This window comes from Aquarana catesbeiana, linkage group LG09 (genome assembly GCF_042186555.1).
Source record: "Aquarana catesbeiana isolate 2022-GZ linkage group LG09, ASM4218655v1, whole genome shotgun sequence".
In the NCBI taxonomy this organism is placed as follows: domain Eukaryota; kingdom Metazoa; phylum Chordata; class Amphibia; order Anura; family Ranidae; genus Aquarana; species Aquarana catesbeiana.
The window spans coordinates 202,073,680-202,091,352 of record NC_133332.1 but is presented as its reverse complement, the minus strand read 5'-3'; the positions used below and the strand labels follow the sequence as shown (position 1 = coordinate 202,091,352).

General features: G+C 40.5%; 1 protein-coding gene across 2 annotated transcripts in view; it reads right to left on the bottom strand.

The window, feature by feature from the left end:
* Positions 1-321: 321 nt before the first annotated feature.
* PSMD5 (proteasome 26S subunit, non-ATPase 5) overlaps positions 322-17,673 on the bottom strand; it is a 45,857-nt gene continuing 28,505 nt past the window's right edge. The window contains exons 8-11 of one of the 2 annotated variants that reach the window (XM_073599563.1): positions 15,220-15,329; positions 11,465-11,605; positions 11,190-11,252; positions 322-763 (exon numbers count right to left, since the gene is read on the bottom strand). In XM_073599563.1, the coding sequence (XP_073455664.1) occupies positions 506-763; positions 11,190-11,252; positions 11,465-11,605; positions 15,220-15,329 (572 nt within the window). In that variant the 3' untranslated portion in view covers positions 322-505. The remainder of the gene's footprint in view (positions 764-11,189; positions 11,253-11,464; positions 11,606-15,219; positions 15,330-17,673) is intronic. The other variant, XM_073599564.1, reaches the window with a different exon arrangement.

Here is a 17,673-nt window from a genome sequence, read left to right as displayed (position 1 = left end):
AGAGGAGGGAGGGAGAGAGGAGGGAGAGGGAGGGGAGAGGGAGGGGAGAGAGAGAGGGAGGGGAGAGAGAGAGGGAGGGGAGAGAGAGAGAGAGAGAGAGAGAGAGAGAGAGAGAGAGAGAGAGAGAGAGAGAGAGAGAGAGAGAGAGAGAGAGAGAGAGAGAGAGAGAGAGAGAGAGAGAGAGAGAGAGGAGAGAGAGAGAGAGAGAGAGAGAGAGAGAGAGAGAGAGAGAGAGAGAGAGGAGAGAGGAGAGAGGAGAGGAGGAGGGAGGAGGAGAGAAAATGAGGCCGATTTTCAAACAAAAAAAAAAGACAAGACAGCACCAGACTATAAAGCCATATATTTCTAAACAAATTCTACACACAGCAATCAACTGTTTGAGATCTCCCAGATTTTAAGTGCTTTCTTTTGGTCACTGGAACTGCATGCATTTTTGTAATGCCAAACCGAAAACTAGGTGGTTTGAAGTTGACTCACAGCTGCTCTCGTCCACAATGAGCGTTACCTATTCTGCTCCTTCAACAGCCACAGTAGAAATCGCTTTTACATAGTAGGGTCCATCCCGCAGATAAGCACGCAGCCTCAGGTAATGTTGATTACCAAACACATCTGCTACGGTTTTTGAGTTCACCAGAGCTTTTACGAGTTCAAATTTGGTATCCTTTGAATCTTTGTCTGGGTCGACAGTTCTGTCTACAATATATTCTATAAATCCAGGGCTTTCAATCATCTGTTTCTGTGCCCAGGACTGGTTGGCAACGGCCTATGTGAAACAGAACAAATAATGAGATAACTTACAGTAAGACAGTATAAAAAGTACACTTGATTTCCATGTTGGTAGTGGGACAAGCTTTGGACAATATTTCTGCAAGCAGGGTGTAAACCCCACAAGGAGGTAGGTAAGCACCTGGGGGGTGCGTGTGCACATGTGTGCACTATGTACATTTTCTACCTTCCCTTGTACAAGCTGACATAGTGGCTAGACCAATAGGTGAAACCTTACCAATGTACACTATAATAGGTCCTTGTTTATGTTTTGAAACCACCGCCTGGCTGACTTTGCTGGCTAACCAACTGCTCTGCATCACGACAATATTTGTTTTTGTTTTTTCCCCCCTTCTATCTACTTGCTGCATGGAAGAGAAACATGGCATGACTAAGAGCTAAATGAAGACCACCGTCATTCTCATGGCTTTACTTAGTGGTGCTTCGGGGTAGAAATTGGCAGTGTTTTTTTTGGTGAACGGCACTATTTTTTGACCACTTGGCTACACTTTCATCTCATCTGGCTGAGAAAAAGCCCGTGGAGAACTCCAATGGCTAGATAGCATTTCCCAAAGATACATAAAAAGAAAATTCTTTCCAATGGGGTATATGCCTAATTTGGTAGTTAAAGTGTATCTATAGCTATTTTTTTTTAGGTTTGGATTGAGTAGGGAAAGGATAAAAACGCTGTCACTTCAGGGATACTTGGGCAGGTTGGATGTACTACTCCACTGAGATATCAAATACCTAAAATGTTAATGGTGCGACCCCACGCTTAGTATTCCTACGGACCATTACTGACGACTTTTTGTAGATTCATCCCCAGAATCATCTTTAGTGTCGGTTTTAGTCTCTTAAATAAACCCCCCCCCCTTTTTTTTTGTTTGTTTCTTTTTCTGGGTGTCACAATACATTTGATACATTTTGCTACTGTCATTACTTGGGCTGTATTGATGACTACGTTCTACTGAGAAAATGTGACATAAAACAAACAAATAAATAAACAGGCTAAATAAATATAAAAGGCTGTGGTGTATACAATCGTATATTCAATTGTGCTATAGCATGAATACTGTGTAGATCAGTAGAACATAGAATAGAAAAGTGGTAACTCCCATGTTGTCAAAATAAGGGGCAAGGATACACTGCAGCAAGCACCTAATTAACTGATCCTAGGCAGAAAAAATGTGAATGTGTACGTAATGGGGTTGCGCTGTGTGTGATATACAAATATGTCCCAAAAAAAAAGCTGAGGTGTATATAAAAGGATTAGCATGTGATAAGTGACCAATTGAGATCTAAGTAAGAAAATGTGACATAAAACAAACACATAAATAAACGGTCTGATAAAGTCCAAAGTGCACAACTGAGTGTGCAGTGAAAGTGAAGCAAAATTAAAAAACAATGATGATCCAGTAATAAAGTGATGAAGGAAAATATTCAATTCTACTGTAACAGTCTAAACAATATTCCACACAGATAATGAACCCCTCCACCGTGAACAGCAAATCAACCGGTGCCAAGCCAATCTTCTACAAGTGGCACCTCTGTGTGCACAAGTCTCTCAACTTATTGCCGTAAGGTATACAGCATAGAGCAGTGGTTCTCAACCCTCCTAGTGCCGTGACCCCTTGATAAAATTTCCCAAGTTGTGGGGACCCCTAACAGTAAAATTATTTTCGTTGGTCGCATTTGATGGCACAGTGGCGGCGTTTGATGGGCACAGTGGCGGCGTTTGATGGGCACAGTGGCGGCGTTTGATGGGCACAGTGGCGGCGTTTTAATGGTTGTTTTTTTCAGATTTTTTTCAGTTTGTTTGCACCCCCACTGGTTGGTTCCTCAAAAGTGGTTATTACGTGCCAGTGCTAGATACAAAGTGTATAGCATCCAAACACGTATCTAGCACTGGCACGGAATAACCACTTTTGAGGAACCAACTGGGAAGTTTATATAGTAATGATATATATTGTTCCATAATAAAAATTTTGTCATGTCAGCATTTACTTTGAAAAAATCTATGTCTTGATTGCCCTGGTGACACACAGTGCAAAATGCTTTTATAATTACTGTGTCTGAATTACCAAAAATCACAGGTGTTCTTCAGCTTCTGCAAGTGACGTTTCGTCGCCGCCCTTTTGGTACACTCGTCCGCTACAAGCGGACTTCAGTGGGTGTAAAAAGATGTCCGCTTGCCGACTTCTAAGTGTAGCCTTACTGCGGACGAGAGCACCAAGATGGCGGCAACGGAACGTCACTTCCGTGCGGTCTCTCCTCTCCAGGAAGTGACATCTCACTGGCTGAGATGGACAGACTCCGGCAGTAACTTCGGGTCCGTCTCGGCCAGCATTTGCGACCCCCTGGCGAATCGGCAATCGACCCCCAGGTTGAGAACCGCTGGCATAGAAGGAATTATAGATGATAATCTTCAAACGTCCTTTTGGTCAGATTGAAATGACCTTTACGATCATAGTCTCAGTGTGTAGGATTTAGATATAAAAGAGAAAACAGCCCATAGCGTGATCCCATATAGGAGGGTTGGTTGTAACACACATAATGAATTAACTCACTTTTTATAAACAATAACTGGCAATGCCGTTCGATGTTCAAATCCCTCAGCTAGTATCCTCGATGTAAAAAGGGGGGGGAGTATTTAGGCACAAAAGAGAAAGATGCCCATAATAAATTATTCCCAACGGGAACATTGAAAAAATAATACAACGCCATTGGTACATCTTTAAGTCTGACAAACTCCTTGAAGATATACTCCCAAAGAGACCTAAGTTTATATATAGAAGAGCCTCCACTCTTCGTGACTGACTCGGTTGAATTGATGATAGGCAACTCCTATCCTCATATTGATTAGTGGTTCCAAATTAATAATAACTACTGCAGTAGGGAACAGACACAAAAGATACGCTCAGCATCTTTCCAAATTACTGTTCTGCTTTATTATGACGCAATTGAAGGTTTTTATGCACATGATTACGTAGGTATCACATTAATATTACAATTGTAGGTTTATGGTAACAAGGGGCGTTACATAGGCAGGCTAATTCTAATCAGGACTCGAAAGAATGTAAACATTTACTGAAAACATTATTAGTGCCGTGTGCACAGTGAGGGCAGAGTGCAATACATACAAAATACAATACAATTATATACAGAACTTACAAATTTCCATTACAGTCTCCCCTCTTTTGATCAATATTTTGATCACTAACCATACCTGCTATCACCTTTAACCTGGAACCTCCACATGCTTAGGTGGAGGTAGTCCTGGCCAAAGAGGCAAAAAAAAACTCCATTGTGGAGAAAATAATAGCTGAGCAACTTTTTCATTACCAAATGACTTTTCATTGTGAAAAACAAATGATTGATAAGACATATTTACAGAGTACTGGCTGTACACTCCTGTGGCCAGAATGGCCTTCTAGCTGAATTGTGGACATGCTGACTTATCAGCATATGTAAACACAGACAATTCTACATAAAATGGAAGACGTACAAAAGACAAATATGACTTCAACATGGCTAAACTACTTTTCAAATATATATATATCCCTTACAATTAAAGTAATTGAATCAAAAAGTACCCTAGACTGTGATCACAAGAGGGAAACAAATCAAACACAGAGATTTCTTTAATTTAGTCATTTTTGCAGTGTCTGGTGTGGATCCAGGTGACTTTTCCTTCAAGTTTTGCAAAAACTGTACATGAAATAGATGCTGTATTGAGTCTCCAAACATTTCCTTATATATAAATGTCTCTTAACAATCCAAAAGTCACCTGGCTTTAGTTTTAGATCCTTCCAAACTTTTAGGATCTGGAATTAGGGAGAAAACACATAAATGAGTTTGTAAAAAACCTTAAAAGATCATCAGCATTCTCCGTGAGATCCGAATGGAGGACTTCAGCTGCTGAGACAAAATATAAGCAAGTGAGTAACACACTCCCAAACAAAATCTCATAGGGAGAGAGTCCAACATCCCCTTAGGGGCTTGATAAAATTTAAGAAAACATTCAGGCAAAAGTTTTCTAGTTTCTTACTTTACTTTGTCCGCTATATTGTAGACAGTAGGGGGTGTAAAAATAAAACCTCAAAACTTCTAGTAAGGACTCTCCTATAAAAAATGATTTCTTTTGTTATTCTCTGTACTTTCTGGCACTCTGTACTTACAAACTACTTCTGATAACACTTTTTACTGTGGCCTTTGCAGTAGCATTTGCCACTGGACATCCAAGAAACATGTCCATACAGACAAAATGCATACTCGTAAGATCCTAACTTGGGCATCTGGATATATCTTTTATGTAATCTCTGGGAGGGATGTTGAGCTTTTGGTAACACCTTTGGTAACAGGTAAAACAAGAAGTGGTATGTTATAAAAACAACTGTGGTGAACCCTGGCTCTATCCCACGCTCATTTACTAAGGCAGCCATAACTGCTTGTGACTGATGACACGGTCCATGTGTCAAGCTGAAGGGAAAAGAGTGGCTGGCAGACATAAATGATCACCTTTTCCAAAGTCCTGTTTCATAAGAAGTTGCCCCCTGTGGACCACTTGTTCTTCTCGTTCTGGGGTCCTTAAAGTTGAATTATTAATCCCAGCTATACTGGGCCAGAACTAGGGTGGAATCTGTGAGTTGCACAGACCCATCAAGTGTCCGGGGCTGTAAATGCAGCATCCTTAGAGTCACCTGGTCTGCTTCCATGTGTGAAAGTTAATATGGCTACCTCAGCAAGAACCTGGAAGGCTGAAAACAGCCGATCAAATTAACTTGGCATGCTTGGTTGGTTTACCTGCCGAAGTGAAAACAAACTTCTGGCCCTTTAAATGGAACCAAAAGCTCTCTATATCTCGACTATCTATATAAATATACACTCTTTTTATAGCTCACAGGCTTTACTAAAACATGGAGCTCTGCTTCTTGAGCTGGGGAAAAAAGGATCCAATGACTTTGAATACAGAGTATCCTTCTGGGTGATAAACTGCATCCTCAAATCTACAAAAAATTAAATATCTGGGTCTTCAGGGAGTGTGTCCTGCACTGGGCTCACAGCAGCTGATTCCTATGTCATCAATTTAACACATGCGTCTTTTCCTTTCTTTTGAATAAATGTACGCATTTTTCATTGTTAGATTTGTACATAAACAAACTCATATTTTAAACCTTTCATTAGACAAACATTTAGTTAGCTGTAAATTTGCTGCACAGAATGTCGGACCATTGACCAAAACAATATCTAACTTTGTCTAATAGCACCTTTGCATAAAAACTGCAGCTCTGATATATCGGGGTGAACCCTTCATTACTGGGTCCAGCTTGCATAAATATATTACAATGGCTTGTGTTCTATCACACTGTTTGTGTAAGAACTCCAGTTTCATGTTTCAAAAGACAACTTTTTCCTGGCAATATTATAATAAATGATAACAATACCCTGCGGTCATGCAGAGATGTCCATAAATCCAAAACTATTCTTCTGCTTATACCACGGCACTTAAAAGGAAAAGGGGCACATCATTTCACAATCCACACATTCTGCTTTGGATTTCAAAAATAAAAATAAATAAAAACAAAAGGACCAATCTGTATGATGGACCAGAAAGCATCAAAAACTATAAAACAACTGGCTGCAGGCGGCATCTATCCTAACAGGGTGTGTGGACTTGATGTGATGGGTCTGTTATATTTAAATTTTATTTAATATTACTCTTACATCATGGACCGCACATCAAGTTATTATCAAAAACCTTAAAATTTCATTTTTATAGAAGAACTTCTTATGTATTCCATCCATCTTGGCTTTGTTAAATATTATGACAGCTTTATTCAAAATAACAACCTCATCTTAATCTTTTTTTTCTCTCAATAAGGGCTTATTGTATAAATGTAAAATTACAAAATTGTTATCTTAATCTAAACTAATCCCATTTTTACAAATTTCCCCAATAACCTGGACTTCATTTCCAACCAAAGGTTGTCTAAACCAGTTTCAATATATCTATATTATTGTTAAAATTGTTAAACTCATATTAGAAATGAATACTCATTACTACTTAATTTTACTTAATTTCCCTTTTTTAAATGCACTGTTTCCACTATCAAAGGATATTCAATTTGTGTAATACACGGTTAAATGTAACCTTCATTTTACCATGTTTGGAAAACAGATTTAAAATAATTGTGATCACATTGTTTACCATTAGATTCGTTAACCTGGCACATTTTGTTATAAATGTTTTGTCTAAAAAACTGGAATTGGCATGATGTCCTTCCAGCTTATCACTAACCTCTCATCCCAGCCACATTTCTTTCATGAGAGCACAAAGGAGGGGGTCACATCTGCATACATGACACACACAAGCGATAGAACTAAAGGTCCCAGCATTCGCACACACACCAATATCTCTCTAAAATCGCTTACATTTTTCCCATTTGTACACAACACATGCATATCATTCTCTCACTTTCTTTTAACTCTTTAATATTTCCCTGCCTAAATTCTGCTTTCCTTATTTTGTTTAAATAACTTTTATATCTAGCTTCTATGATTCTATGATCAGATGGGGAGCCACAGTGCTCATCCCATCTTCCCTCTCTGACAACATATAAAGTATTCTGTTTTACCTCTCATTTCTCTGTTTCTGACTCTAATAGTTATAGTGCCTGACTCCAAATTCATCCCACAACTTAACATGAAAATGTCCCTTTCTGTCTAGTGTTAATGTCACCCTTGATCCATCCTGCTCACATTGATAACTGTTTCTTTAGCTATTTACTCTGCACGATTCTTAGTCCCTGTGGACCTTGGTAACCCAGTTACCCAATGTGGATCCCTGTCCACTCTAACCATTAATCTAGGGGCTCAGTATAGGCGGAACCGCACCTTTGGTTCATATGTAGCGCTCATCTTGCGCTGGGCATTTTTGAGGGTCTCTTACCCTTCATTCCCTTACTTAATTCAATGCCCATAATGACTGGCCAGTCTTCTCTCTTCTCTACTTGTGCCTATACCCTCTTGCCTCTAAACTACTTTATCTAGCAGATGTACTACATATACCTGTGAACAGTACTATTCTTCCCTTTCTTATTTATAACACTCCGATGGACAATAGACAGGGACAACATAACATATAACCACCAATCAATACAGTTCGATTAAGGGGAGTAAAATAGGTACCCTTTGTCCCGAAAATGCCTTACCGATCAAGGAAGTCTGATAACTCAAATGTAAGCAAAAGGCTTACCTCAGCCGGCTGATTATCAGAAATTCCCGGATCGTCTCAAGCTCCTCGTTTCAGATACTCAGGGTCACCTGGAATCCCCTCCTAAGGCAAAGCTCGCCATGCTGACTCGGTTGAATTGATGATAGGCAACTCCTATCCTCATATTGATTAGTGGTTCCAAATTAATAATAACTACTGCAGTAGGGAACAGACACAAAAGATACGCTCAGCATCTTTCCAAATTACTGTTCTGCTTTATTATGACGCAATTGAAGGTTTTTATGCACATGATTACGTAGGTATCACATTAATATTACAATTGTAGGTTTATGGTAACAAGGGGCGTTACATAGGCAGGCTAATTCTAATCAGGACTCGAAAGAATGTAAACATTTACTGAAAACATTGTTAGTGCCGTGTGCACAGTGAGGGCAGAGTGCAATACATACAAAATACAATACAATTATATACAGAACTTACAAATTTCCATTACAGTGACCAATTGGACAAAAGTGTGATTGATCCTCCAAAAAAAAGAGTTTTACATTCTTTATGGGCAAAGGCTTCTACCCTTGTAAAAGATTACGCATGCACCTGAACGAAACGTCCCAATGAAAAGAAGCTACAATTTCAATCCACCAGCAATGGCACCACCTATGACATAAAAGAATTTATAGGGTGCAACACTGAAGGAGCTGTGTACGCTTTAGAGTGTAGTTGCGGCCTACAGTACATTGGTCGCACAAAAAGATTGCTGAGAATACGTCTTAAAGAACACGTACAAAATATCTTAAACGATTATGACAAACACAGTGTGTCTAGACACTTTGCTAAATGCCATAAGAAAAATCCTACCCATTTAAAATTTTGGGGGATTGTGCCTTATACCAGACCTTGGCGGGGGGGTCACAAGGTAAGGACCCTAAACCAACTCAAATCTAAATGGATCTAACAGATGGATACTTTCGCACCTAATGGACTTAATATCGAATTCAATTTAAACTGTTTCATCAGTTATTTTTAAGTTGCTTATTCACATACATCCACCCCTCTCCCTCTAATATTTTAGGAGGAGTTATTCATCTTTGCACCATTTATCCCTGTTTTCGCTTTCCTTTATTTCCCCAATACATGCAATAGGCATGGTTCACCTTGCTCAAATTATCTGGTTTCTCTTGTATTTTATTTCATATTTTATATTTATTTTGAAGTTGCTCCTGGTATCTGAGGCTCCTGTAATTATTATTATTCCTATTCCCCCTTTTTTCAGTTTTTTAAAAATATAAAATTAAAAATCTTTTATGGGTTCCATCTAGCGTTCCATCCACATCTTTTTTAATGGATTGGACTATCTTGTCCCATATCTTCCTTTTTAGGATATTTTAATTGATTTCTATGTTCATGATTAATGAAACATTGTTTTCTAATTTTAATTTTATTTAGGTTTTTTCAATGATCTTTTTTTTATCATCTGTTTTTTTTTTTTTTTTATTTATGTGTCCCGGTTGACAGTGGACCTTATGGTAATTACCATTTTCATGAGTTCGCAGCATTTACTTCTTTTTCTTTTTTAAATATTTGGTCTGTCAATTCATTCGTTCGTACCACTGTGGACTTTGTGTCAATCACTATTCCCGTGTGGTGTGTACTTGCAGGTCTGCTGATTGCGTCTCCATGTTCACCATGCTATTAGAGCCCAGAACCAACGAAAAATGGCCGCCCTAGGCTTTCTTGTGGGAGACCAAGGCAAAATGGCCGACGCTATTTAGTCTAATAGCGGTCTTCGCAAAAATGGCCACCGGCCATTCAAGTAGACACACTATTTAAAGAGAGGAACTAGTACCTATTGTTAACCCCTGATGAAGTTACGTGATGTGACGATACGCGTGGGGATTGGAGCAATAGGTTTACCAGGAACTGACTACATACGAGCTCGGCGCTCGTGGATTACCGCTGTTTGCTATTTTTAAAAACGTGAATGTTTATTTTTTACTTTGCTTGTGTTATTAAATTATTCCCAACGGGATTAGACTATGGGCATCTTTCTCTTTTGTGCCTAAATACCCACCCCTCCCCCCCTTTTACATCGAGGATACTAGCGGAGGGATTTGAATATCAAACGGCATCACCTAAGTCTGGGATACAAGCTCATTGCTCGTGGATTGATGCCAGTTATTATATATAAAAGTGAGATCATTGATTATGTGAGTTACAACCAACCCTCCTATATGGGATCACGCTATGGGCTGTTTTCTCTTTTAGATCTAAATCCTACACACAGACTACGATTGTAAAGTTAATTTCACTCTGACCAAAAGGACGTTTAAAGATTATCATCTATAATTCCTTCTATGCTGTATACCTTACAAGTAAGGTGAGAGGCTTGTGCACACAGAGGTGCCACTTATAGAAGATTGGCTAGGCACCGGTTGATTTGCTGTTCACAGTGGAGGGATTCATTATCTGTGTGGAATATCGTTTAGATGTTATGCCCCGTACACACGGTCGGATTTTCCGATGGAAAATGTCCGATCGGAGCGTGTTGTCGGAAATTCCGACCGTGTGTGGGCTCCATCGGACATTTTCCATCGGATTTTCCGACACACAAAGTTGGAGAGCAGGGGATAAAACTTTCCGACAACAAAATCCGTTGTCGGAAATTCCGATCGTGTGTACACAAATCCGATGGACAAAGTGCCACGCATGCTCAGAATAAATAAAGAGATGAAAGCTATTGGCCACTGCCCCATTTATAGTCCCGACGTACGTGTTTTACGTCACCGCGTTCAGAACGATCGGATTTTCCGACAACTTTGTGTGACCGTGTGTATGCAAGACAAGTTTAAGCCAACATCCGTCTGAAAAAATCCTAGGATTTTGTTGTCGGAATGTCCAAAGTCCGACCGTGTGTACGCCCTATTACAGTGGAATTTAATAGTTTCCTTTACTGGATCATCATTGGTTTTTTTAATTTGGGTTCTCTTTCACTGCACACTCAGATGTACACTTTGAACTTTATCAGACCGTTTATTTATGTGTTTGTTTTATGTCACATTTTCTTACTTAGATCTCAATTGGTCACTTATCACATGTTAATCCTTTTATATACACCTCAGCTTTTTTTTTGGGACATATTTGTATATCACACACAGCGCAACGCCATTACGTACACATTCACAACTCAATATACCTTATTTTCCGCCACTTTTAGCCTCAGTGATAAGGGCCATTGGATCAAATAGAGAGAGTTTCCCTAGAAAACACATGGATAGTGTTATAAACCTGAAAAAAGGTCTAAACCCTTCCACACTATATCCAAAACTAATGATACAGTTTGGGCTTTCGGCTTTAAATATGAAGGGGCACTCACAGTTCAGAAATACCTCAGGGTTATTACTATTTCCTGTCAAACCTCTAGGATTTTCAGGCAAAGTTCAGTCTATGAAAAACATTATATGGACTCACAGTGAAAACCTTCAGTGCAGCACAGTGCAGTTCAGGGAAGGGCTGGGTGGCGATGCTGCGGAATAAATCCATTGGCTGGTTGGACAAGCAAGTAAACCAATTTTCTGACATGGCCAGAAGATCTTCGGTGTGGTGATCCTCCTGCAAGAGAAAAAGTGCATACTGCTATAACTGGCTGCTGTTACATCAACTTCCCTGCATACAGCTTGGCTGATGACCCCATGCAAGCAAAGCAAACATTTCATCGTCTGGAAGAATTTAATGTCTGTAGTGTGTCTCTATTCATTCCCCAGTATAGCATCAAAACAAGTTTTGCCAGTAAGCAGCTGTATTTCCCCTCCAGCATCTGTCTGTCCTACAACCATGCAGTTGCTGCTGTCCTCTTCTGAACTGCTCTAAACACAGTCATAGAGTACAATTTGGTAAATGGTATAAAATTTAGACTCTGACAGGTTACCTAATCTGGCTGGTAAAATGCTTTGTAGCCACTAGCCTACTGAGGGAATTTTGAACATTTTCACATACATTTTAAAGTCAGGATTTTTTTGCTAGAAAATTACTTACACCTCGCAAACGTTATATATTTTCTAAAAGCAAAAGGCCCTGGAGAATAAAATGGTGGCTGTTGCAATTTTTTGTGTTACATTATCTTTGCCCAGGTGTTAATCAAATGCAATTTTTCAGAAAAAAATACACCTCGATGAACTTTAATGCACACAAACCCAACAGATAGCAAACATGCGAAGATTTAAAATTGCGCACACCTGTGAAATGGCAGCAAACTACGGTACCTAAAATTGTAAGAAATGCTTTTAAGTCCTTTACAGGTTATCAGTTTAGAGTTAAAAGAGAAGTTCAGGAATGAAAAAAAAATGTTACTCACCTAAGTGGATGCAGCATTGGCCCAATGCTGTATCTGTCCTCCACAGCCTCTAAGACTGAGCAATCAAAAACTGCTGGTCACTCAGTTTTTGGTCTTCAGTGAGCCGGTCACTGTCAGTCACCAGCTCTCTGCTCTGCGTCTCCAGTGCCTACTGGAGCCCAGGGCTGTGGAGGGTCGGAAGCGGTTGGCTTAGTCTCCCAGCGGCTCGCTGAGACAGCTGCTAGTCCAAACATCTGGGTAGATCCCCACGTTAAAGTCGAGAACTGTCCAGAGATTGGACCGACTGAGTGACATTAGCCGACAGTGGACTTTAGCCCTCTATGAGCTGAAAATGGTTCACAGGAGTGCTGAACGAAGTGCACTCCAGTGACCTACAGGAAAAGTAGGATCAAAAGAGCAAGACCCCTTGTGATAACTTTGGGCAGTGACAGGTACTCTTTATTGAGACAACAGGGGTCTCATTAGACCCCTGATGCCTCCCCTGCCCTCCAAGGCAGCTGTAATGGCTTTGAAACTGGAAGGGATAAAGTCCTTGTTCCTTCCCGCTTCATTCATCACAGAGATCGGGAAACGGATGTGTATATGTGCACTGGGTGGCAAGCACAATTTCTCTTTAGATGATTAATATCTACAGTAACAGAAACTTAAAACAGCATCTAGTCCACTAAAAAGAGTACTTAACACTCTAAATGCCTATTTTATTTACCTGAAGCCAAAGCCACATGATGCACGATGTGGATATCTCTTAGGACCAGTTTACACCGGAACAGGAGAGGCACATTCCCGTGCATGTTTTTCACACTGCACGTGAACAAGCTGCCCTCGCAAGATGTACGTGGGTGTCAATTAATTGTTAATGGCACCCTATTGTACCGCAGTACCATGTGGTTTGGTGCAGTGCAATCTGAAACAGTAGTGCAGTAGGGCTGTCAAAATTGTAACGTGCGCATTCCTGTACGATCTGACCCTTATTGGTGGAAGCGACACCTGTAGCGGCCAGGTTCTCTATCATTGGCTCCAGAGAGAAAATAACTCATGGGGGTCTTAAGGGGATCAGTGCCCAAGTAGATAACAAGCAGGGAAAAATGCTTGGCTTAGAGCAGTGGTTCTCAACCTTTCTAGTGCTGTGACCCCTTGATAAAATTTCCCAAGTTGTGGGGACCCCTAACAGTAAAATTATTTTTGTTGGTCGCGTTTGCTGGCACAGTGGTGAAAATTGATGGGCACAGTGGTGACAACTGATGGGCACAGTGGCGACGTTTGCTGGCACAGTGGTGACAACGGATGGGCACAGTGGTGACGTTTGCTGGCACAGTGACGACAATTAATGGGCACAGTGGCTGCATTTGGCACAGTGGCAACAATTAAAGGGCACAGTGGCTGCGTTTGCTGGCACAGTGGTGACAATTGATGGGCACAGTGGCGGCGTTGCTGGCACAGTGGCTGCATTTGATGGGCACAGTGGCTGCATTTGATGGGCACAGTGGCTGCATTTGATGGGCACAGTGGCTGCATTTGATGGGCACAGTGGGTGCATTTGATGGCACAGTGGCTGCATTTGATGGCACAGTGGCTGCATTTGATGGCACAGTGGCTGCATTTGATGGCACAGTGGCGGCGTTTTAATGGAGTTTTTTTTTTCAGATATTTTTCAGTTTGTTTGCGCCCCCACCACTGATTTATATATAAACATCCCGGTTGGTTCCTCAAAAGTAGTTATTCCGTGCCAGTGCTAGATATAAAATGTATAATACCCAAACATGTATCTAGCACTGGCACGGAATAACCACTTTTGAGGAACCAAGTGGGATGTTTATATAGTAATGATATGTATTGTTCCATAATAAAAAAAAAATTGTCATGTCAGCATTTACTTTTAAAAAATCTATGTCTTGATTGCCCTGGTGACACACAGTGCAAAATGCTTTTATAATTGCTGTGTCTGACTTACCAAAAATCACAGGTGTTCTTCAGCTTCTGCAAGTGACGTTTCGTCGCCGCCCTCTTGGTGCACTCGTCCGCAGCAAGCGGACTTCGGTGGGTGTAAAAAGATGTCCGCTTGCCGACTTCTAAGTGTAGCCTTACTGCGGACGAGAGTACCAAGATGGCGGCGACGGAACGTCACTTCCGTGCGGTCTCTCCTCTTCAGGAAGTGACATCTCGCTGGCCGAGACGGACAGACTCCGGCAGTAACTTCGGGTCCGTCTCGACCAGCATTTGAGACCCCCTGGCGAATTGGCAATCGAGACCCCCAGGTTGAGAACCGCTGGCTTAGAGGAAACAGACACTTGATTCATTGCACTGCAGGGTGGCTTAGGAAGACATATTTGGAATCAAGTAGTAAGATAACTAATGCACAATGCACCATTCAAATTTCATTTTTCCCTGCAGCTGGAGCTTTAACTGTTGCATTTATCAGGCGTATAATCAAAATCTGCTAAAATTACAGTTGTGTTGAAAAGATTTTACCACCATCTATTACAAAAAGTGGTACCAAAGCAGACGTTTTTCCATTGCAAATTGTTCAGTAAACTCAGCAGTCTTTATAAACTTGAGATGTATACACGATTTCAGTCTGCTCTCCAACACCAAGCTCTATCTCCACACATGACAGAATTCTATTACCAGCAGCTGTCAGCCTGACAACTGTAACAGAACTATACACTTATATTACCAGTTAACTGAAACAAAGCAATTATGTTGGCTAGTTTAGGCTTCCACATTTAATGAAAAGGGGCCTTTCTATCTCAGTGATGTCATCAAAGAGAGGGCGTGTAGTTATGAGTCTGTATAGGCCATTACAGACCCAGTGACTGCAGCTAATTTCTTTTTTTTGGTTTTACAGAACAAGCCATGTAATAGCAGCACTCACTGGCAGGGACAGAAGGGATGCGATGGAGTCCAAACATCGCACTCTCAGCTCTGTAGGGGCATTTTTTGCATGGTGTCCAATTCGCTTAAAAACATTGTTAAACCTGGGTCCTGGAGGAAAGAAAGAAATGAGAAAAGGTTATTCACTGGAAAGACGGACATTAAAAAGGTAAACTTACAGATGGGAAATGAGGCGGGGAAATGGAAAGGATCCATTATCATAGGTTCTGAAATTGTCTGTGTTGTGTATGTGCAGATCTACACTATAAATTTGTGAACAACTATATGATCTTATTAGGCATCCCATTCAAAAAAACAAAAGAGGTTTGGAGCTGCACCCCCCCCCCCCCCAACCCCACCTTCACCTTGTGACTATATGCACTCTTTTGGGAAGGCTTTCTAAAAGTTATTGCAATGTGTTTGGGAATCTATGTCCATTCATCTGAAAGAGCAATTGTGAGGTTAGACACATAATACAGGACAAGAAGACCTGGCTTGAAATCTGTGTTTAATCTTATCACAAAAGTGATCAGTAGGGCTGAGGTCAGGGCTCTGTTCAAGCCACTTGAGCACCTCCACACCAAACAATGGGGAAATTGCTAAAACGGGAGCACATAGAATCTGGAGATGCTATGCATAATAACCAATCATCTTCTATCTTCAATTTAAGCTTTGAAAATGAAAACTAGAATCCGATTGCTTAGTGCACCCCTTTTACAAGGTAAACAGAAGGCAAATGTAGCTGAACAAGTAAATACACAGCTGAAACATTTAAATACGGCTTTATCTACCAAAAGATTTGAAAAATGAACCGTGACAATACATTTCAGAGCCAGCAGACTAGGTTTACAGTATGCTTATATTTCAGAAAATGTTATAATCCTCTCCTATGATACAACTGCCTAAGCCAATGTTCTATTTTTTTTAAAGTGCAGGAACAATTTATTATATTCGGTGTGTAACACAGACAATACAAGCCAGCATACAGTCAAGAAACTTGAATCATTTAAATGGATAAATTAGGAAATGAAGGAAAATAATGCAGTTTTATAAAAACAGCGTAATGCGCATATCAAATTACTTGTGCATTAAATAATAAATATTTATTTCCACTTCTTCAGTCAGCTTTGATCAGATAAAAATTTGCCTTTCATAATAATCTGTAGCCAGGATATCCCAGAATGCTCATCATCTCTTATTTAACTGGTTAAACGCCTCTCCCTAAAGTATGTACAGGGCTTGAGGTAATATTTGCCTGGAATAAAAATATTCCCTTCTATTATGTTCGTTTTTTTTTTTTTTAATCAGATACAGCTTTACGGAGTTTTGCAAGTTTACAAAGGTAAAGAGAATACAAAAAAAGTACCAACCCTTTTCTTGTTAAAAGAAATACAAAAAACTTTTATGCACTCTTGCAGTAACACCACTCATTCAAACACTATTGCATATACCTTCATAGCGCGCTGTTGACTGAAAAGTACAGATATCATTTTGCCCCTGTACAAATCATTAGTAAGAACTTATCTGGAATATGCAGTTCAGTTTTGGGCACCAGTTCTCAAAAAGGATATTGGGGAACTGGAGAAAGTGCAGAGAAGGGCAACCAAAGTGAAGGGGGTATATGATCAACATGTACAAATATATAAGGGGTCCATATAGTGAACTTGGTGTTGAGTTATTCACTTTACAGTCAACACAGGGGACAAGGGGGCACTCTTTATGCCTAGAAGAAAAGAGATTTCATCTCCAAATACGGAAAGGTTTCTTCAAAGTAATGCCCCGTACACACGGTCGGACTTTGTTCGGACATTCCGACAACAAAATCCTAGGATTTTTTCCGACGGATGTTGGCTCAAACTTGTCTTGCATACACACGGTCACACAAAGTTGTCGGAAAATCCGATCGTTCTAAACGCGGTGACGTAAAACACGTACGTCGGGACTATAAACGGGGCAGTGGCCAATAGCTTTCATCTCTTTATTTATTCTGAGCATGCATGGCACTTTGTCCGTCGGATTTGTGTACACACGATCGGAACTTCCGACAACGGATTTTGTTGTCGGATAATTTTATCTCCTGCTCTCCAACTTTGTGTGTCGGAAAATCCGATGGAAAATGTCCAATGGAGCCCACACACGGTCGGAATTTCCGACAACACGCTCCGATCGGACATTTTCCATCGCAAAATCCGACCGTGTGTACGGGGCATAAGAGCTGTGAAATAGTGGAATAGGCTCCCTCCAGAGCTGGTTCTGGCCAGCTCAGTAGATTGCTTTAAAAAAGGCCTGGATTCTTTCCTAGAATATAACTGGTTACTAACATTTATAGGTAAAGTTGATCCAGGGAAAATCCAATTGCCTCTCTGGGATCAGGAAGGAATTTTTTCCTCCCACTGTAGCAAATTGGATCATGCTTTGCTGGGGTTTTTCGCCTTCCTCTGGATCAACTGTGGGT